Below are 22,436 nucleotides of genomic sequence, written 5' to 3'. Positions count from 1 at the left end.
TTTTCTTCTGATAGCTTTGGGATCTGAACTTTAGTGTTAGGCCATTTTGAACTAATTTCATACGTGCAGAAAAGTTGTCTAAATAAAACAGAGTTCCCTAATGCCCTACCTACCTAACTTCCCCCAGTGTGAGCATGTTATATAACCATTTGTCAAAACTAAGAAATTAACATTGGTACAGTATTATTAACTAAACTGCAGGCCTTATTTGAATTTTGCTGGTGTTTTTCACTAATGTCTTCGTTTTGTGTGCCTGGATCCATCCTGGGATCCTGCATCACATTTAATTACTTTTTTTCCCTACTCTCTTCTAACCTGTGACAATTCTACAATCTGTCCTTGTCTTTGATGACCTTGATACTTTTGAAGATTAGTGGTCATTGCTTAATTTGTTGTTAAAATTGTTTCAGCTTTGGCTTTTAGGAGCATCTTGGGATGGTTCCCGTTGTCCTTCGAACAAGTCCTCTTCCTTTTATGAGCACTTTACTTCTGACACCACAAGATGCCTTAGGCTCATCTTATACTTTCCTTGCTCCAGCTCTGGAATCAGCCTCTTTTTCAAGGAGCCCTGGTTTCTTTTATTGAAGAATGGTATTTAAAAACCAAGATCTGGGTGCTAAGTGTGCTCTATGGTATCAGGTGTCATTATTTCTAGGCCCTCTTAGCAGATCGAGCTAGGATATACATTGCAAAGGTATATCCGGAAGGCATCCAGCCATGTAATATGAAAAATAGAGACATTTGTTGAAGAATATACAAGATACAGGAAACATAGTACATAGGACAGTGATGCCTCAGTCTCCTTCACAGTAGCACCTTGGGACCTCACACAGTTCTCCCAATCGCCATTGGCTGCCCTGTCATATTTTCCCAAATCAGACTAAATCAGTCTAATCGACCATCTGAAATTTCTTTCCTTTCCAAGGTGATTTTAGTTTTGGGAAAAGCCAGAAGTCACAGGGCACCAAATCTGGACTGTAGGGTTCTGAGTCACCTGGGTGGTTTGATGTTTCACCAAAAAACTGCGCAAGATGTGATGCATGAGCGGGCACATTGATATGATAAAGCTGCCAGTCACCAGTTGCCCACAGCTGCAGCCTTCTGAATCATCGCAATAGTTTCTGTGGAGGAATGTTCAAGCTTGATGGAAAATTTGATGCAGATTTGTTGCTGTACTCGCTCAGTCATTTTGAAGCAATGGCCACACAGTACACATGGCTCACTCAACAGTGTCTACTGCCCCCACTGACTAGAACAGTGAAGTTGTCATTGTTCATGCATGCTGTGCATTCCAGTCCACTCTCCTTGGCTGCCAGGTTATATCGATGTGATGCAAACTCTTCTTGTTATATTAACAATGGTTAGATTTTTCTGGACAGACCTCACATTTATAACTATGCATATGCATATATATCTATAGTTCTGTTGTGTGTGTGTTAAAAGCCATAAGTTTATACTGATTCCCTCGAGTTCCAATCCAACACCACAGGGTTTATTTTAGGGGTCTCCCCTTAATATATAACTTCTTTCTCTCCACCCTGAGAATCCTGGCTCTCATTGTCTTTAGTTTTACAGTATCTAGTTAAGATACTGTTTCCAGTTACTCAGCTTTTTTATCACCAAGCCTTTACCCTTTCATTGCGATGTGGTATATTTGTGATACAGGTAGGTGTAATTTCTAGTGTTTGTATTCCATATTAGGGCCCCCACATCTGGGCTGGTTTAATGATTTGTTTAGTTTTTGAGCATGTAAAGGGTGTGAAACAAGAGTCTGATACAAAAAAGTCCACTTGGAGGAGGCTTAGGCCACCTCATCTATGTTCTCCAGTTTCCATTCTTCCTTCTTTGCCCTCCTTTGCCACTCATCCCATAAGCAACCAATCTCTGTAGTTTCTGGTTTATTCTTCCTGTGTTTCTTTGGGTTTGTGCCATTTTAAACTCATCAGGTTTATATTAAAGATTGTAGAGCATAGCATTAGGGACATAGTCACTTTTCCTTTATCCTCAACAACCACCCCTCTGAGAGAAAGGATGCCACTGCTGGAAGGTGAGGCTCATGTGGTTAAGCTGGAAACTTCATGTATTTAGTACCTTAATATTATATTTTAGCTACTTGGGTATAACTTGGTATCATTTAAAGTTTAACTGATATTTTATTTCACGTCTGCTAATAAAGCAGAAAATGGATAGGAAAAGAATGTACCTTTTCCTATACCATCTTATCCACCCTCCTTTAGCACTAAAGATTTAAGTCCATTTCTAATCACACAAGTACTAGATTATATGTACTCCTTGGGGCAAGAAGGCTTAACACATAAGGGTAAAGTCCATTGTGATTTCCATCCCCCAACACAAAACTACTTTTATTATCTTTTGAGATGTTTTATACATTTCTAAATGTATGTGCCAGAAGGGAAAAAATGTTGTTTTATAAGTGTGAGTTTTTAAATTTCTTTTTTAAATAAAAGATGTATTTTGTCTTTCCTTAGCTTGCTTTTTCACTCACATATGTCTTTAAAATCTATTCATGTTTTATAAATAGCCCCGTTGTTCTTAACATCTGCAGAGTGTTCCTTGGTGACTTCCCTCACCTGTGACTCGTAGTGCACGTGTGGATGCTAAGACGTGGAATTGTGGGGCTCTAGGCTGTGTCCTTGTGTCACTGTGATCAGTAAGCATGTGTCACTGCTTTCCTAGTGGCCGCCACTTTACCTTTTCCACCAGCGTTCTATCAGAATACTCATTTCTCTACTGATCATCAATACTTGATACTTCCTGTCTCAAATTTTGGACAATCTGAGGGTAAAAGCGATATTTTGTTTTAATTTGCTTTCCTTTGAAATAGTGAGGTTGAATATATTTTTATGTAATTATTAGCCATTAACATTTTTTGTGACTTGCCCATTTTTAACTGCTTTTTCTTTTTCTTACTAATTTGTATGAGTGATTTGTATGCACTAGATTCATTCATTTATTGATCTCTTATCATACGCCCAAGCACTGCTGTAGGTGTTGAGGTAACAGCAGTAAACCAGGTTCTGATTCCACAGAACTTAAGAGGAAGTTGGACCAAAGAAAATCTAAGTCAAAAAATTATGTAGATGTTAGTAAGTGCTATTAAAAAATAGGATAATGGTAGACAGAGTACCTGAGTGGGGTAGTAGCCCCAGTTTTTCCTTATAGACCTTACCCTCTAAGTATTTGCCCTGAGATGGGGTGGTCAGGAAAGGTGTCTCAAAAAAGGTAGGGTCAGAACTGAAATCTGAATGATAGGAAGGAGCTAGCCATGGAAGTGTCCAGACAGAGAGAGAACAGCATATGCCTGGGTTCCAAGGTGGGGAATGAGATCGGATCAGCATAGACGGACAGAAACAGTGCAGGTGATTGATTGTCAGATGTTACTTAGGAGTAGGCTTGAGGTCTGTATCACGAAGAGGTTCCTTCAGCTCCTCTCCCTTCCCTGTCTCGGCTAGGTGACCTAAAAGAGTTTTGCTCTGGGGAATTTGTGCATCAAGACTTGATCATTGGGTTTTGTGGTTGTTTTAAGGCATAGGCCTTTTCTTTAATAAAGGAAAATTTTCTGTTTCAGATTACCTAGGAACAATACGATTTGGGGTTATCACAAATAAACATCTTGCGAAACTGGTATCCTTAGTACACTCTGGAAGTGTGTATTTACATAGACATTTCAACACATCACTTGTAAGTATTTTGAAATCACGTTTATATTAGTGCAGTGGTTCTTAACCTTGTTTAGGTCATAGACTTCTTTGAGAATTAGATAAAATCTATGGACACTCTCCCTAGGAAAGTGCACATGATTTTACATGCAAACTGAAGAGTTCTCACAATCCCACTCCAGAGCCCATGCCCCTGGTTAAGAACCATGTATTAGAGGGATCTTGAATTTAACATCTAGAAATTCTTTGTTTATATTCTTAGGTTTGGGGACAGCCTTGTTAGTTTTCCTTCTTGGATGAAATTGCAGAATTACTCTGTTACTCTGGGCTCATGTTCTCAGAATTTAAGCTCCCACTGGGTGATATTCCTTGTTCCTTGGTTCCATTTATCAGGAGTAGCCATATGACATGCTTTTCTCCTCAGCTGATATAATGGATTTTGAAGTTCTTGTCAAGTCACAGTGAGAAGTTGATGGCTTCTCATCCCAGAGAGACTTGGTTTTCCATTGTAGCCTTTGTTCCCTGATTTCATTTGCTTTTGGTGGACCAACCTCAACTCAGCTATTTCTGAGCTTTTGACCTGTATCCTGCTAGTCCTGTGCTTCCACTCTATTTATTGCTATTTCCTCAGTCCCATCACTGAGAGTTTATTTCTCTTAAGTATTTTTTATCTCTAACTTCATTGACAGTGTCAGTGACTTAAAGGTCAAGTGAAAACCATCCCCATACCCAGGGACTCCATACCTAGTATCCCCATACCCAGGGAAATCTGTGCTCCCCTTCGCTCAGCATACAAGTCGTGTGCCTCGTAGGTACAGTTAAGCGCTCTCCAGGGACACCTCCTTGGCTTCCAGTCTCCCTGGCTTCTGCGTATTTCTAGTAGGTTGGATGTTGTGCTTTACTTCTTACAGTTTGTATTCCAAAAATCAAATGTATTTTTGTGTTTTCCAAAAAGAAATGTTTATTATAATGTTTGAGTGTTATTTCAAACTCCCATCGTCTCACTTTGAGAATCACTGCTGTGATTGTCTCTCCGCCACCCACCCACTCTCCTGTGCCCCTAAGCTGCTTCTAACTTCATTTGCTTTTGCTGTCTGTCGTTTTCCTTCATCCTTCTTTCATAACATGCTATGTAACCAACACATAATCATATTTATAGTAAAGAGTACTGAGGAATAAATTAAAATAAGTGGGAAAAAGATAAGACTGTGAGAATGACACTGAAAAATATATTGGGTTTACCGCATCAATTCCATAGTTTTTAAGGTTGGTTGGTTGATGTAGCAGCAGAATTCCTTTTGTCAAATGAAATATTGGGATACTAGTACTTAAAAAAATAAAAGCAATGGACATCTTTGTTATGAGGCAATTAAATCTCTGTGTTGGAGGGGCAGGGCATGAAACATCTCATTTTGTGGAACCCTCCAAAGCACTTTTGTGGGAGTTTTGTTTCAAACCCAGTGATTTATATCATTGAAATTTCCAAAATGATTTTATATTAATACACTTTGGTTGTTACAGAAAAAAAAAGCAAAAAATTCAAGTGTCTCTTTTTTTCATTCTATACCTATAATATGTGATTTGTGGCCTTGTATGAGTTCTAGGTCATTTATAGATTCATTCAAATATTTGTTGAGTTTCAGCTCTGTGTCAGGTGTTCTTCTACTCACTTGGTGAGCAAAACAGATACAATTTTGCCCTAATGGAAGGTCCATTCCCACCCCTATAAGCCAACTTTTGAGAGGGACCAAGTTAAAAACTGAACGATCCTTGACTCCATAATTTCTGTTTCCTTAGATATCCATTGATCATGTTATAAGGTAATCCAATAATATCTAATAGCTCCCCTTGGAAAGGGTGGTAGAGGTCCACGCTGCCAGCAGTAGGCAAGGAGAATTATTTGTTGATCAATAATCTGTCTAAAGGGAAAAAGATAAATCACATGATATGAAAGTTACTTTTTGCAACTGCTTTTGCTTTTTCTAGCCACTTGTGCTCTGTCTGGAGAAGTTGAGCCAGCTGTTGGCTGCATAAGTAGGGGCAGGTTGTCTCACCGCTCTAAACCTCCTTTTCCTCACCTGTGAAGTGGTGGGGTTCATTGCGCCTCTTGAGGGCAGTGCAGTTATGCTTTGATCCTGCCCTACCTTTTATCCTCTGTGTGTTTGTCCTTTACAGGTCTTTCCCAGGGAGGTCATCAACTACACAGCTGAGAATATCTATAAGTGGGCCTTAGAAAACCGAGAGACGCTCCTTCGATGGCTGTGGCCACATGGTGGAAAGAGTCTCCTGTTGAATAATGAACTGAAGAAAGGACCAGCCCTTTTTTTATTTATACCTTTTAATCCCTTAGCTGAAAGTCATCCTTTAATAGATGAGGTAAGAGTCTTAATGTTAAGACTTATAGGAGTAGGAAAACCTCATTTACTTGGACTTCGCTCATTCCATATTCAGAATAATTCCCACTGGTAGCTGAGTGGTTGCTGGGGGTGGCAGCTGTGTTCCTATGGCATTACTCCTTCCTCCTATAAAGGAACTGGAGAGCCCATGCCTAGGATAGGATCCACCAAAGCCTCTCTGGCCACATTTACTGCCAGCTGCTCAGGTCTAGGTGAGTTGGAGGGGACAGCAAGGCCAAACCATGCCTCTCCAGAGAAGGACCACATGTACCACTTCCTTCAATGACTAATGTCAGGGAATGGGACAGAGGGAATGAACAGCAACACAGGCAGGCTTTAGTGTGGCCTGGGAGACATTATTGTCATGAGGGTTTGGCCAGACTGCTGGCGCTGGCCACCCTCAATCCAACAGCCAGGAGCAGCAGTGCTGACATAAGGATCCCTTATTTTTCTAAACCTTTCCTCTCATTCAGATAGCCAAAGTCTGCCCCTCCTGCCTTTTCTGCCTCATCCGGCATATGCACTCTGTCTGTGCGTGAGTTTATTTTATACATAGAACATTTGTAGCCACTTAGAGAGAGCAGTAACAATCAGCAAAGAGCTCCTGGGATTGCTAAATTGAATTTACTGGGGGTTTTATTTTTTTCCTTCCCTCAAGGATCCCTTAATTTGACCAAAACCAATTTCAGACAGCCAATGTACCGCCAGCCAAGTTAACCAGACACTGCCTCTCCCAGCCTCTCCATGTGAGCCCAATGGTCTGCCTAGAGGGAATGAGGAGGCAGGGTTCTTGTCTAGCCAGACCCTTCACTTTGTTAAAGTTATTATCCCTGCTGGGGGGCATTCTGAATGTTCGCTGCTATCCAGACTTAGGGAAAGAAAGAAGAGAGAAATGAGGTAGATTTGATTAGGGAGGACTTGAAGTAATAAGTCTTAATTTCTTTAGAAAATCTTCACTACACATTTTATGAACTAACGCACTTGTCCAAATTACTAGGCCTTTACTGCATCTAATATTAAGAACTCTAAAGTTCTTTATAGGAAAGGTGGGGTTTTCAAGCAAGGCATGGGTTTTTACTTTTAAGTTTTAAAGTTTCCTTCTGGAGAATTTTATCTTGTCTGGTTTGGGCATGTCAGGGTCCTGGGTGGAAGCTATTTTGTGACCAGAGCCCAGTTCCCCTGTTCAGGCGGTTGTGGTTCGGTTGAGGCACCTGGTGCAGGTGCACTTGCTTTCTAGCCCTTTGCTCCTGGCTGAATGTTTTTCCTCATCTCCCCGTAGACTCTTCTGTCCATGGCCAGGCCTTCTGTTTATTACAGTTTTGCCAGTGGCTCCTTTTTCCGGGCTCATAGTGTTCCTGTACGGAGAATGGATTCCTTTAACATGTGTGTGGTTGAAGTTGCTGAAAACCAGGTGACATCTTAGCAGTATTAGAGATTACCTGGCAAGTATAGTTTTCTGTGCAGTACGGTTGTCTCTTTATTTCAGGTCAGTTTAGCACGTGTTTACTGAGCACACAGGGGAGCCACAGGGGAGAAAGGTGGAGAAGACACAGCCCTGGTCTCATGGTCTCAGAGGCTTGTCCAATAGGGGAGCAAGAGCCTGCTTATAAATCAAGGCAGAAGAAGTTTAGCCTCAGGCCTAGGTCAGAAGGTATTGAAGGAGAGGTCTATGGCCCAATAATCTGGGGAGCAGGTAGGGGAGAGGTTGGGAGCAGCCATGGGAGGGGCAAGTATTTGAGATAGACCTTTAGTGGTGGCCAGGGTCTTGATGAGTTGAAAGAAACTTATGAGAAAGAACAGCTTGAGCAAACGCACAGGGGTGGCGAAGTTGCAGCAGGTTTTAGGTTTAAGGAAATAGTACAAGTTGTATGGTCTCTATAAATGGCCTTTTGGGGAAGACCCAGAAAAAAACTTTGGAGGAGAGGCCCTTGGTGCTTCTTGGAGGACTTTAACATTCACTGTAGCTCCCAAAGTCTCACCAACATGTCAGCAGAGATGCGTATTACTATTATTAAAGTTTCCCTGGCAGCAGTGTTCCAAAAAGTGAGAGGTAGTAGGATTCTGAACTTGGATGGTGGTGGTAGGGACGGGAAGAGAGGATTGTGGCCAGGGAAATAGTGACACACTGACTGGAAGTCACTGGTTCTAGACTCATCAGCTCCTTGGACACAAAATAGTTTAAGCCTTAAATCCTTCTTTTTCCATTACTGCCTTTAGGCCTAACTTCGGGTAGACAGTTGAGGAAGCTTACATTGTGAGAAGAACGAGATCATTGCAGAGTGAGGATAGTAGAGTTGGGGGCTTGCCAAGCAAGGAAGTTTGGAGCAGCTGTAGAGGGGAATTTAATGGGGTTCAGTAGGAGACAGGGATGTAGTGGCCACACTGTGAGGCTCAGTCTAAGACCAGGCAGATGCTCGTACACACGTGCCCACTCCCCACATTGGAGAGCACAGTTTGCACTGCATGCAGCATCAGGCCATGGCCCCTAGAATTCTAGAGAGGTCATAAGATATCTCAGTGTGCTTATCAAAAGAGATGCTTCCCACAGCCAGCAGAGTCTGTGACTTGTTTTCAGCTTTGACAGTCCTGCTTTGAGGCATTCACAGTCAATGAGTCTTGTAAGCAAAGGATGGTTATCTTTCTTGTTCAGACTTACAAATTTCTCTGATTAAAGAAATGGAATGAAGCCCTGGCTGGTGTGGCTCAGTGGATTGAGTGCTGGCCTGTGAACTGAAAGGTCACTGGTTCAATTGCCAGTCAGGGCACATGCCTGGGTTGCAGGCCAGGTACCCAGTTCAGGGCATGCGAGAGGCAACCGATTGATATATCTCTTGCACATTGATGTTTCTCTCCCTCTCTCCTTCCCTTCTCCTTTCTCTAAAGGTAAATAAATAAACCTTTAAAAAAGAAAAAGAAATGGAATGTAGCAGTTAGAGTACAAACATTTAAAATTTTTTGCCAAATATTCCTTATTAGATCACATGAAATTAAATATGACATCAAGTGATTTATGTACGGGATGGGACTTGAGCTGCATTTCAAAACTGCCTGTTATGTAAAAGGAATATGAAAGTAAAAACTGGTTTACTTTATAGGAAAAAAATAAGAATTCATTCTTCAAGAGCATTACTCTGTACAAAATATTTTCTTTTTTTGAATATATTTTATTGATTATGCTATTACAGTTGTCCCAGTTTTTACCCTGTTGCCCCCTCCACTCAGTACCCCCTCATTCTCTCTGGCAGTCTTCCTCCCTTAGTTCATGTCCATGAGTTGTGCGTATAAGCTCTTCGGCTACTCCATTTCCTATACTGTTCTTAACATCCCCCTGTCTATTCTGTACCTACTAGTTTGTACTTCTTAATTCGTGCACCTTTTCCCCCATTCTCCCCCTTCCCCCTCCCAACTGATAACCTTGCAAATGATCTTCATGTCTATGATTCTGTTCCTGTTCTGCTTGTTTGCTTAGTTTGTTTTTTAGATTCAGTTGTTGATAGTTACAAATTTATTGCCATTTTATTGTTATAGTTTTGATTTTCTTTTTCTTCCCACAGTTTCTTCCCACCTCCCCAACCCCCACTGGTTTTTGCCCCCAGAAGTTATGGGGACTGATCTTCCTGGCACTGGAACCCTGGGCTGGGTGGTCTTGTGTAGGGCTGGGATCTCTCGCACCTGAGGTGTCCCTCCTGATTTTTATCCTCCACAAGTGGATGCGGGACTGCCCATTCTGCATCTCCATTTCTCCGCATTTCTGTGTCTGCAACATTCCTACCCGTCTGGATGAATGTGATTTCTTTAATTCCTTGGTTGTCAGACTTCTGTACAGCTCGATTTTCTGATGATTTTGGGTGATGGTTGCTTTGTAGTTTAGTTGTAACATTTGTTGTAGTTGTGCAAGGAGGTGAGCTGTGTTCACCTACGCCTCAGTCTTGACCAGAAGTCAAAATATTGTCTTCAATTAAAAATATCCTTGACATGGCTTCTTTGTGAGAGATAAGAATTAAAGAAAGAAGGAAAGAAGATTTTTTAAAGGAATTTTGCTGTCCTTAATATACTTGGACTTTTTGTAAAAAACTACAGTAAATACTTGAATTTGGGGATTTTGGGGGGACATGGGTGGGAGTGGTCATGTACTGTTGTGTCTTTGAACATAAAGCAGTGCCAGATGGGGCCAGAGGGTAGGTGGGCTCTTTATGGGTTGTTCAGGCCTGACCTCGTTAGTATAATGTGCCGTCAGAGCCTTATCCAAAAGGGCTGAGAAGTGTATGTGTGGGGAAGAAACAAAACACTGGTTTATCATCTAAAGTGACCATTTTTATGCCCAAGAAATACTCAAATTATTTATTTTTCTGTACAAATGCATATGTCTTGGATTAACTCTCTCTATATAAATATCATATGTTATAAAATTTGGGGTTTTTTTGAAATTGGAAAAGCACTCATTAAATGGATTTTACAAACACACACACACATTTAATGAAATGAACCTGAGTGGCTTAACCTTTTAACTCACTGGCAAGATTTAATCCAAATTAGCATATTTATAGAGTAAATACATTTTTAATTATAATGACTTATTCATCTTCCTCATGAAGCTGGGGTGAGTAGTGGGTGGTGAAAGATACTCAATTTGGAAATGGAAGAGTCTTGGAATGAAATGTAAATTTAAATGGCTAATACTGATCTCAGGGTAAGCGGTTAATTTCATCAGGAAATGGGAACATGTACTTTACCCTGAGGTGCCACTTGTTTACCAGGTGTTTACCGAGCATTTGTTTTGTGCCTGGCCCTCTACTAGATTCTGCAGATGGCAGGATAAATCAAATGTGATCCCTGCTCTTGAAGATCCATAGTTTGTGGGGAAGAGGGGCGTTTCAGCAGACACTTGTGAGAATTTCTGGGAAGGGCTTCTGGACCCTGATGATGTAGAACCCAACTCTTTCAGGGTGTGGGTGGGGATAGCTTTACTGAAGTAGCCACCCTGGTGTTGGGTCTTGGGGGTGGTAATGAGGTTTGTCAGGTGGAGGAGGTCCTGACTAAGCCTCTAAAGGCACGGCATTGTGAGAAGGCCTGGATTGGTCTAAAGAGGGTAGGATGGCACTGGAAAGGCACGCGTGGGCCAATTGTTTTAGATTTTCTGCTATAGGTAATAGGGAGCCATCGAATGTCATTTGTCAGAGGAGTCTCATGCTTAGGGTTGTATTTTTAAAAATAAGTGGTCACAGTATGGAGGCTCAGTTAAGGCACAGGTGAGAAAATGGTGGTCTGTGACACTCAAGGGCCTGAATTGAGGCAGCGGCCGTGGGGATGCAGACGAGGGGCCTGCTTTACGAAACTGAAGTCAGAGCTGGTTGGATTTGAGGCCTGCAGTGATGCAGAGGAGAAATTGATGATCAACTGATTTTTCCAGTTTGATGATGCCCTTTTTCCTGAAGAGGGTGAAGAGGTTTGGATACACAAGTGTATCCACACAGGAGAAGGAAGAGGTTATGGGGAAAGGCAAGACGGATGAGTATGGGCTGGAACAGAATGAATTCACAGCCTGTGAGGCATGGATTTACTTGAAAAAACACATGGCATGAAATAACTTGATCTACTCATTAAATATTTGGGAAGTTTTTAGACTGTTGGTTTAAATGAAAGAAAGATATCGTATAGATGAGTTTTACAGATGTAAAAGAAAGTGCACTCAACTGGGAGTTGAGATTTAAATTCTGTTCTTGGTTTTTCAGCAACTTGGATGTATATTATAGGGGTGAGCCACTTCACCCTTCCACGCTTCATTTTTGTTATGCGGTAGGCTAAGACATCTACCCAAAGACCCCTTTAGTCTCTAAGAAGTTGATTCACTATTTGTTAATAGAATGATGTGTTCTGAAAAATAATCCAAATCTTTCTATTCATAGATTTTGGTATGACAGCTTCCTGTTTGACACAGGGCTTCTGGCCAGGGTTCCTACTTATGAATCAGATTAGGATGATTTCCAGGCCTGACAGCTACAGGATCTCTCCTTTGGTTATCTCATATCTCTCATGCACTCCGCCCTATGTTTCAGATCACCGAAGTGGCCTTGGAGTACCACAACTGTCACGGGGACCAGGTGGTGGAGCGGCTCCTTCAGCACCTGCAGCGAGTGGATGCCCCAGTATTCAAGTCTCTGTCATCTGAGCCCCCACCCCAGCTGCTGGACCCACCACTGATAACAGTATCCCCCTGCTGTAACACTGTGGTGCTGCCCCAGTGGCACTCCATCTCCAGGACCCACAATGTCTGTGAACTATGTGTCAACCAGACGGCTGTGGGCATTAGCTCAGTCAGTGTGCCACAGTGCAGCTTTCTCGAGATGGCAGCAGCTCTGGATTCTTTCTACCTCAAGGAGCAGGCCTTTTATCATGTGATATCAGATAGCATGGAGTGTAGCAATTTTCTGAGTTCCTACAGCCCTTTCAGCTACTACACTGCATGTTGCAGGACCATAAACAGGGGTGTGACAGGCTTAATTGATTCTGAACCAGATGGCTTCAAATCCCCAAACATTGCATTTTCTTCCCTTGAGAAGGAATGTGAGGTTGATACCTCAGGCTCCATTCCTCACATTGAGGAGAACAGGCATGTCTTTCCTGAAGTGGACATGAACAGCACAAACTTCACAGGCCTGAGCTGCAGAACGAACAAGACCCTGAACCTCTACCTGTTGGATTCAAATTTGTTTTGGTTGTATGCAGAAAGGCTGGGTGCTCCTAGCACCACTCGGGTGAAAGAATTTGCTGCAATTGTTGATGTGAAAGAAGAGTCTCACTATATCTTGGATCCAAATCAAGCTCTTATGAAGTTCACTCTAGGTACTGTAGACACTTCACTTCCCCAAGCAGAATAAGTTTGTGTAATTCCATATAGGTAACTTTACCTGGGGAATTGCATTACATTTGATCATGGGGGTCATCTGAAATATTTAGGCTACAATTGGTCATAATTTACAAGAAGCTAGTTTTGTCTATTAAATAGATGAAATAGAAACTTTTAACTCCACATTTGGGTAAGTGGGTAGTTGAGCCCTTGGAGGATAATAGTCCCACGTGTGAGACTGGCAGTGTCTATCACATCTCTAAGGTAGGGAGAGCTGCAGTCGGGAGCCTGGTCACTGTGACAGAGAGCCTTCCTAGTGTGAGTGTCCTAAGGGGCTGATGAGTGTGAGTCTTAACAGCAGCTTCTTTCTCAAGAAACTTAAACAGAAAGCAGTGAAACAGTTGAACTGCCTGTATTCCCTTTTTGTGTCAGAGATCTAAATGTATGTGTCAAGGCCTATTTTGTTCTGTTGCTGTTTTATAAGGGTTGGGAAATGCTGCTATGACCTTGGGTACCTAGATTGTAACAACCAAGTGTCAGTTTGCAAACCAGCAAAAAATACTTTTTGGGAGGTAAGACCCCAGTATAGGAGAGCGAGCCCTTGGGGCTGCTTGGGGGTGGGCTGCTGCAGTGTCCAACCCACACTGCCCTATTTCCAGGACTTTGCCGACATCCTTGATGTATACATCAGGAAGTGGGAATTCAAAAGCCACGTTAGTTCAGCCTCACTGGCAACATGGGGAAAGTCAGTGTTTGCCAAATGGAGACAAGAGGAATTTGGTAGGGAAGGAAAGCTTTTGTTTTCAAGTTTTAGAAAATATGACAACAACAGTAAACTCGGAGCCCCTGAATAACAGTCCTTTTAGCTGTCTTTTTAAAAGTCTAGGTGAAGCTTCTTTCTTACATTAGACACATTTGGAAAGGCTTATGTAAGTACTGATTTTGTTCTATATTAGATTATATATTATAAACACAAAGGCTTCTGAGTAGTTAAAGGACCCTGTGGCCAGTCACTCCATGAAGTGCATACTCTATTAGTTTTACAAATTGCTTCTAGTTCATGTTTTCTAAAGCTAGGTTTTGGTGTACTGAGTTTTCTTAAAATGGAACAAGCCTTTATTTTTTAAGTAAGTGTTTATTGCATTTTCCTGAATTTTGTTCACTTACACTCAAGCACTCAGTGAGTTCCTAATGTGTTCACTTTGAATTTAAGCATAATCTGAAAGAAGCCTTCTTAAGATTTCTTTTCATTTTCTGTATTTATTCTGAAACATTGAGCCTAATTCTTTGTCCTGTAGTTGGTGACAAAATGTGTAAGGGTCCTTGTTAAAAAAAAAAAAATCTACTAGCATTGTTGGTTTTGAGTGTTGACTCGTTAGTCAGCTGTCTCTGGGGAAGTCTCAGAATATAAGCCTCATGCAGATTAGCAAGTAATTCTTTGCTTTATGTTTCAGAAACATAGCCAACAAAGGGTTATTCGGCGCTAGTAATGAATTCTCTTTAGTATTCATACGACATTCTTTACTTCCTCTCCCGCTGCAGAACGTCACATTGTTCATTTGGACCTCAGAATGGAGAGAGTTAGACAAAAGAAAAAGAAGTGAAACTTAGATTATTGCTGCTTCAGATAATACAGTGGCATTTGTGGGGAGGGTAATACTGTTGGGTTTTTGGATTATTTATGGGCTTTTTAATGTGCTTTTCTGCTAAATATAATTGAGTTTATTTTTCTAACATTTTGAGGAACTTCAATAAAGGAAACAAAAATCATAGCTCCTTGTCCTCACATTACCTAGTATTAAATACCTAACACATTATAGTAGACTGGTGCAATTATTGCATTTGTAGTTATACTTAAAGGTCTTAGTATTGTAGGTTGAAATCTCTTAAAAGATTGTGGCATGTTGATAATGTAAGCAATCTCTGGTGTCTATTTGTAGACCAGTCTTGTTAAGAAAAAAAGGGGTAGCATTCCTAGTCTGACTATGAGAGCATCTAACGATGCATGGTGTCTTCTTATCTATATTACTGTCTGCTGAGTTCACAACACCAAGGCGCAAACTTGGTGCCACCCTTTGTTCAGTGTTTTGCATGTAGGTGAACTGTTAAAAATGCGAACCTGTGAAGCCATCCCAATTTTTAAAAGGTAGAGTTTAAAGTAGGTCACTCTCCTTGTACTTAGAGAAGAGTTGATCTCATTTTCTCTTTATTTTTAGAGTCTTTTATTCAAAACTTCAGCATTCTCTACAGTCCCTTGAAAAGGCATCTTATTGGAAGTGACTCTGCCCAGTTCCCTTCTCAGCATTTAATCACTGAAGTGACAACTGATACCTTTTGGGAAGTAGTCCTTCAAAAGCAGGTACGGAATCATGAAAGAGACAAAAATCAAGCCATCTATCCCTATTAAATTATTTCTAAAGCTGCAATTCTTGGGGTGAGCAGTTGGTTTTGATGTATAGAAGATTAACCATTTGACAGTCTTATTACAGAACATGTGTGAATTACATGTGCTTTTCTAATTGCAAAAAGTCCTTAAGAAAGCAAGGCTCATAATTGGAAAAATCTGACAATCAATTTTTTCACTATAATTTATATAGAAGCAGCATTTAATGAATGCCTGTTGGGTTCTAAGCAGAGTGAGGGCCTGAGAAGCCATTTCCCAGGCACCAGTTACAGCCAGTCTCCCCCTTTCCACAGGATGTTTTGCTGCTTTATTATGCACAGTGGTGTGGCTTCTGTCCATCCCTCAATCACGTCTTCATCCAGCTAGCTCGCCTCCTGCCAGCAGATACAATCACCGTGGCAAGGTAAGGAAGCCTGTTCTACAGCACCGTGGGCTGTGTTCTTGACTTCACTCTTTGTTACAGCTCAGCTGTATGGTTTGCAAGGGTCTGCCCATTTTTCATTAACCTTGGGGAAGATTTGGTTGAATTTAATTGTCAGCTTAAAGTCATGAGCAAAACCTCATTAAAACCAAAGTTTTCCAGATGAATTCTCTGTTTTTTCCATGATATTGAGTGTGTATACCCAATTTAATTCATAGGAGTGTGAGTGCAGTTATGTGGGAGCAGTGCTGACCCAGGAGCTAGAAGAGCCCTCTGAAGTGGCCAGCTTCCTGTAATACCACGGGAAGGGTGCCCAGGAGTTGCATAGCACTGGGGCCTCAGCCCAGTTAAAGGGGTCCAGTCCCTATGTGCTGCCAGCTGGCTTTGGGGCCTGGTAAATCCACCAGGCCTGGTTTTTCTCCTCATTCACAAAATTAAAAGGAAAGATTGGTTGGTATCTACATGTTCTAGTTTTGTGATTCTGTAGATACTGTATGTGGGCTCTTCAGTAAACAAAAAAATTTAAATCATTGTTCTGTAAAAACAAGACTCAAAGAGTTTTTGATAAGGTAGTAAGCAGTTTTGGGTAAAAATTTATTTAGATATATCTTCCCAACCCCCAAAATCCTCCAGATAGATTAGAATTAAATATATAAGATCAAATTATAGAAAAAAATAGAAGATAGATTATTGGATTTGCTGGTTCCTTTAAGAGATGGAAATTTTCCAAAGTGAAGCAGTTTTAAAAATTAATGAAAGAGAAATAAACAAATTCCACTTGAAGAATGTGCAATGAAAATAAATAAGGAAAACAGATGATAAAAAAGGATAAGAATTGTATTTTATGGCATATACAAGGTTTGTGCAGAAGGTATCCAGCCATGTAATATGAAAAATAGTGACATTTATTGAAGAAGATATAAGAAACATTATACACAGGACAATGATGCTTTAGTTCCCTTCATAGGAGGCACCTTGGGACCTCTCACAGTTCTCCCAGTCTCCATCAGCTGCCCTTTTGTATTTTCCTGACTCCCATCAACGGTGGTCTGAACCTTTTCCAAGGTGATTTTAGTTTTGGGAAAAGTGATGAGTCTCAGAGTGCCAAATCTGGGCTGTAGTGGGGCTGAGTCACCTGGGTGATTTGATATTACGCAAAAAACTGCACTAGAGGTGATGCATGAGCAGGCACATTGTTGTGATGAAGCTGCCAATCAACCAGATGCCCATAGCTGCGGACTTCTGAATCATCTGAATAGTTTCCATGGAGGAATGTTCAAGCTTAATGCAAAACTTGATGCAGATTCATTGCTGTACTCACTGTCATTTTGAATGTGACAGCCACACAGTACACATGCTCACTCAATGGTGTCTGCCGCTCACACTGACTAGAACAGTGAAGTTGTCATTGTCCACGCATGTGCATTCCAGTCCACTCTCCTTGGCTGCCAGGTTACATCAATGTGGCGCAAACTGTTCTCATTATATTGACCATGGGTGGATTTTGGGGGGACAGACCTTGTATATTTCACCTCTAATATGTTATAAATGCTTATTAGAGCCAAATTTGAGGAGTTACAGTGCTGAGAAATATTTATGTATACATATTATGTCTTAATCTCCAGAACATACAGTAAAATAGGCCTGAGTACCATTCTCTTTTCACTGAGGAGGAAACTGAGGTGCAGAGGGATTAGGTAACTTGCCCAGAGTCACACAGCATGTTAAGTGAGGGACCAGGATTCAGAATCAGGTGTCCATACTCCAGACCCTGAAAAATTAAAATGGTTTAAGAAACTGTTGAGAGGAAATTGGTCTGTACAATGGAGTAACATTCAGCTTTAAAAAGAAGGGAATTCTGACACACACTATAACATGAGTGAACCTTGAAGACATTAATGCTAGGTGAAATAAGACACAACAGGACATATACTGTATGGTTTTTGAGGCACCTAGAGTAGTCTGATTCATAGAGACAGAAAGCAGAATGTTGGTTGTCAGGAGTTGCAGGGATGGGAGGAATGGGAGATAATGGGTACAGAGTTCTGTTTTGAAAGATGATGGTTGCACAGTAATATGAATATACTTAATACCACTGAACTGTATGTACACTTAGAAATGGTTACAATTGTAAGTTTCATGGTACATATATTTTGCCACAATAAAAAAAAATTGGGGGCAGGGTGGAGAAACAGCTAAGAGGGATTCCAGTGTGAAGAAATGACATGAGTAGAGTTTTCATGTAAGAGGAGAATAAACAAACTGGGGAAATTATAATCTAATAAGTGTAAATTAAAAGAATAACAATGTATCATTTATACTTACTAAATTAACAAATGCTTTTAAGTGGCAGAATCTTTGATAAAACAAAGTGACATTAGCATAGTCAGATGTAGCTAATAAATTGGCATAACCTCTTTGGAAACCATTTTAGCAACATTGTAAGAAATCACAAAAATGGTTGCAGGTTTTTGACCCAGTTAATTTCACTTTGGGGAATTAAGGAAGTGGGACTTCCATAGAAGCATGGCAGCATTGTTTATATCCAACAGTAGGTGAATGTGAAGTAAATTACGGTTGAGCATGTGCTGGGATTTTTACCCACTCACTAGAGCAATGCTTTGCATACAAGTAGTTGAAGAGAAATAGAGGATGAAATACATGATTAATTTTAAAGTTTGGTCTTTCTTTGAAGTAAAAATCGGGAGGAAAACATTTGATTATAGAATAAAGTGTTGAACACCACTTGTTTAAAAAATGGAACTCTAATGTTTTAGGTAGGCAGGAGTGCTGTTTTATTAGTAAAACTGTTTAAAATCATTGTAATTTGGTTATGTCATTTTTTAAGAATTTCATCCTTTTGGACAAATGCATGGCACTCATCCCGCCTTCCCCAATACTTTCTGAAAACTTCCGTCAAATTAATGAGTCAAAACATTTCATGTTTTGTATGATGTATTTGTGAAAGTAGGGCTGAGCGGCCCTACTACTGGCCCTCTACTGGTTCCCTCCTTCTAGAATGTTCTTTTTGCTCCATCTGAGCAGCTCTTGTGGGGTGGGGGTCCTGCTGCATGTCGTGCTCATAGCCAGCTGCAAGAGGAGCTGCCACCTAGTTCAATAACAATTAAACACAGGTAGGTTGGGTAATTTAGCACAGATGTCATTTTCTGTTTTTACAAAATTAATTTTAAATCTGCTAAAATAAAATACACCTTTTTGGACTTCCATCCAGATTTACAAAATATTAAATACAGGATTTCTTTTCCAGTTTTCTTTCATCTTCAGATAGGTTTGATATATTTTGCACAATGATTTCTTTTGTTTTTCCAGAGCTAATTCAGGGATTAAAGTACTTACCCAGATCTCATCAGGTAGGTGTACTACTCCTGAGGTGTTAGTGAGGTGTTTTGGGGGAAGTTCATTTTTACTTTCAGGACAGTACATATCCGCTCAGTAAGTGAAGTGGGAAGATTCATGTCCAGGAAGTATCGGTGCTTCCTGCATGAGCGGTGCCCAACTTAACCTGATGGTGCATTTCCTGAGAAGGCTGGTTGCAGAAAATGCTCTAGATTCTTCAGTTAAAAATGCTGTAGGTTCTTCAGTTATTTGAGAAGGTTCTTTCAGATTGGAGTTTCCTGGCAAGTCTTTTACTTTTTCTGTTCTTTCCATTTTCTAGGATTGATGTATCGCAGAATGATCTTCCTTGGGAATTTATGGTTGACCGTCTTCCTACTGTTTTATTTTTTCCCTGTAACAGGTAATGCAGATTTTTTTTTCATATTTGGGCAGATGGCATTCTTTTGCTGAAAATGAAATGGGTTTAAGATATTCATAGAAGTGAAATGTAAATCATTAGTTATTACTAAACTATTTTGAATAAAATGTATGTTCAAAAAAATGTGCCATTAGGGACGACAGATGAAAGGGCTTTAGTGTCACAGTACAGCTGTGGTGTCATTTTGAAAGAAGTTTGCCCCTCCCAGAGTGTGTTTTACATGAGAATAGGTGTCACCATGAGAACTCATTAGTTTTCTTGGCCTTAATGAGCATTCAGTGGGTGCCAAGATTGACAGCAGAGAGTGCCACATTTCTGCGGGGCAAAACAACAGGTATCTGATGCGCCTTACAGGGGGTCTTGGACCCACCTGCCCAGACTTTCACTCATGTCATTTCTCATTGAGCCCTGCCCATGACTACCTTGTCCTTCTTGAGCAAGGAAGAAATAGGGGCCTTCTCCCCAGGCGTGCAGACTTTTGTGAACGTCTACCACGAGGTTGTCACCTGGATCTTCTCACATTTGTCTGAGTGCTGCTCCCAAGTGTTGTGATTATTCCAACTACCCTGAAAGCCCAGCAAGAAGGGGTGGGACATGAGCCAAGGGGATTGTGGATGCGGATGTTTTGGTACAAAGGGAAATTAACTCTTGGCCTTTCAAAGCCAATTAACCAGATGTTCTCTCCCTTTTTACAGATTCCATTTTGTTTTTAAAAGGATGGGTCCTTGGGGAAATGTATCTGACAATACCTTTACTGGAGAAAAGCATTTGTTGAGGTCCCTAACTCACATGTGACATTTACTGTTTTAATTTCCCGAATTCACTTTTACCATTTATTGCAGCTACTGCTGTGTTTTTGTGTTTCACCAGGAGAGTGCTTCCTTCATATATATTGAATCATTTCCTTGTTTTTTCCTCTTTATCGCAAAGAATTTTTTCTGGAATACTTCCTGTGGTAGTAGGCTCTTGTCAAATCACACACTACAAACAGAGTGTGACTCACCCTGTTCTAGTGCTGATTGTGTCATGATGAGCCATTTTCTTTCCAAGAAGCTTTAAAGAGCCACACAGTCATGGAATCGTGGACAATAACACCAGGAATTTCATCTGTGTGGGACAGAAGTTGGGAATGAAGTTTAATGGGGCATAATCCTGGAATCCAAACAGAGCTTACTTAGAAAAGTATTAAAGTCATAAGATCCAGCACTGGCCTTTGCATAAAGAAGTTATCAGCACCTAGAATGCATGAATACATATTGAGATAGATGGGGAAAGACACACAAGAGACTTGGGGGTGGAAGGTTGTGTGTTTGGGGGCCTAAGTCTGGCTTGAGTGTCTTTTATTCTAAAGTTGTCTGATGTAGTCAGCATGACATCATTCACCAGACCCACACTGGGCTCACTGATGCCCTTTACTATTTTCCTAGAATTGAAAAATCAAGAAGGTAAGTACCGAAAATGAAAAGACTGCCCAGTTCTATTTTAATAGAAAGCATTACTGGTTTGGAATGGATTTTTTTTTTATTTCCTCAAAATAAATGATAGGAGTGAAGTAAGTTCCTTATTAGCTGAGTGTTCAGAGTGAGTGTTCAGTTTACGCAGAAGGTAAATGTGCAAAGGATATGAGCTGACAGATCTTACAGAAGACTAAATGAAAAAGACTGATTGGTAAGATGTAAATGAGAGTTTTTCACATATACATGCTTACGTTATTTTTGGTGAAAAGAATATAAAATACGCGTTTTGATAAAACATAAACTTGAACTGGTTAAAAGGTGTACATAAGGGAAGAAAAGGTGTCAAAATGTTATCAGTGATTATTTTGGAGGAATGAGGATTGCAAGTGCAGGGGTGCCTCTTACATGCTTTTTATATTTTTTACAAATTGTCTACCATGAGCACATTTTATTTTATAATAATGAAAAGAAAACCACATGAAAGAGCTTGTCCTCCGCCACAGTGTGCAACCTGGGCTGCCTGCTGCGCCTGGCCAGGCCAGCCTTCCTGTTCAGGGGCATCATAGAGCCACTTTTCCTTCCACCACTCTGTGACATTTCAAAACATAGGTGCTAGATCAGAAGGGGGTAGTTCACTCTAATGTGTCCCCTGGGGAAGGACTTCACTTCTTCATAGGAGCAGCCCACCCTCCCTCAGTATGATAGCGTCTTCTTTAGAGTAGATACCTTACACCCCACATGTCATTTTTATGTTTGGCCTTTTGTGTGCCAAAGGTGCGTAAACACGTTACTAGTGAATCTGGAGGAGAGTCAGATAAACGGTGGGGCCTTTACCACCACACTTTCAAAGTGACTACTTTTTTGGAAGCAGTTTATTAACACTTTGTGTCCTTGCTGCTTCTAAAAAGTTTGGAAGCATTTTAGCATACCCGTTAGGTAGATTCATGGTGATTGCTCCAGGAACTCTAAAACGGCATGCTTAGAAATACCATTTTCGGTCCTGTAACTGTCTCCAGATACGCAGGTGTCTCAGCACCTCTTTTCTGGGGGGCTAATTCACATTTCCTGTCTGCCCTAGCCCAGATTCGTGCTGCAGACTCAGCAGCAGATCAGCCTCTGCTTGTCGTTCCTCGCTCGCATTTCGCAAGGGCCAGGATGGTTTTACTTGTTGATCTAATGGCTGGGAGGCCCCACTTGAAGAAAGCTTACATGTTAAGGAAACTGAGCTTTAAAGGAGGGTGTGGTTATATACTTACCCCCAAAATGTTTGAAATTATTCCATATACCTGAAAGTTTCCGTAAATGTTGTGTATAATGGGGTATATCTGGTTTTAATTTCCCTGTGATTTTTATTTCCTAGGGAAAGGACTGCCCATTCATAGGACACCATTTGTCTTTTCTTAGGTATCTCACCACTGGCTTTTTGTGTGGAGAGGGTGTACAAGCTTTTAATGAG

General features: G+C 40.8%; 1 protein-coding gene across 4 annotated transcripts in view; it reads left to right on the top strand.

Annotated features, from left to right (window-relative positions):
• TXNDC11 (thioredoxin domain containing 11) overlaps window positions 1-22,436 on the top strand; it is a 58,077-nt gene that overhangs the window by 33,779 nt on the left and 1,862 nt on the right. For 2 of the 4 annotated variants that reach the window (XM_053929213.2, XM_071222220.1), the window contains 6 exons: window positions 3,590-3,702; window positions 5,856-6,056; window positions 12,133-12,919; window positions 15,140-15,282; window positions 15,621-15,730; window positions 19,425-19,505. In XM_053929213.2, the coding sequence (XP_053785188.1) occupies window positions 3,590-3,702; window positions 5,856-6,056; window positions 12,133-12,919; window positions 15,140-15,282; window positions 15,621-15,730; window positions 19,425-19,505 (1,435 nt within the window). The remainder of the gene's footprint in view (window positions 1-3,589; window positions 3,703-5,855; window positions 6,057-12,132; window positions 12,920-15,139; window positions 15,283-15,620; window positions 15,731-19,424; window positions 19,506-22,436) is intronic. The other 2 variants (XM_045204604.3, XM_053929235.1) reach the window with 1 other exon arrangement.

The sequence above is a fragment of the Desmodus rotundus genome, chromosome 1 (assembly GCF_022682495.2).
Source record: "Desmodus rotundus isolate HL8 chromosome 1, HLdesRot8A.1, whole genome shotgun sequence".
NCBI lineage: Eukaryota > Metazoa > Chordata > Mammalia > Chiroptera > Phyllostomidae > Desmodus > Desmodus rotundus.
The sequence above is the reverse complement of the archived record's forward strand: the minus strand, read 5'-3'. Positions and strand labels throughout refer to the sequence as shown.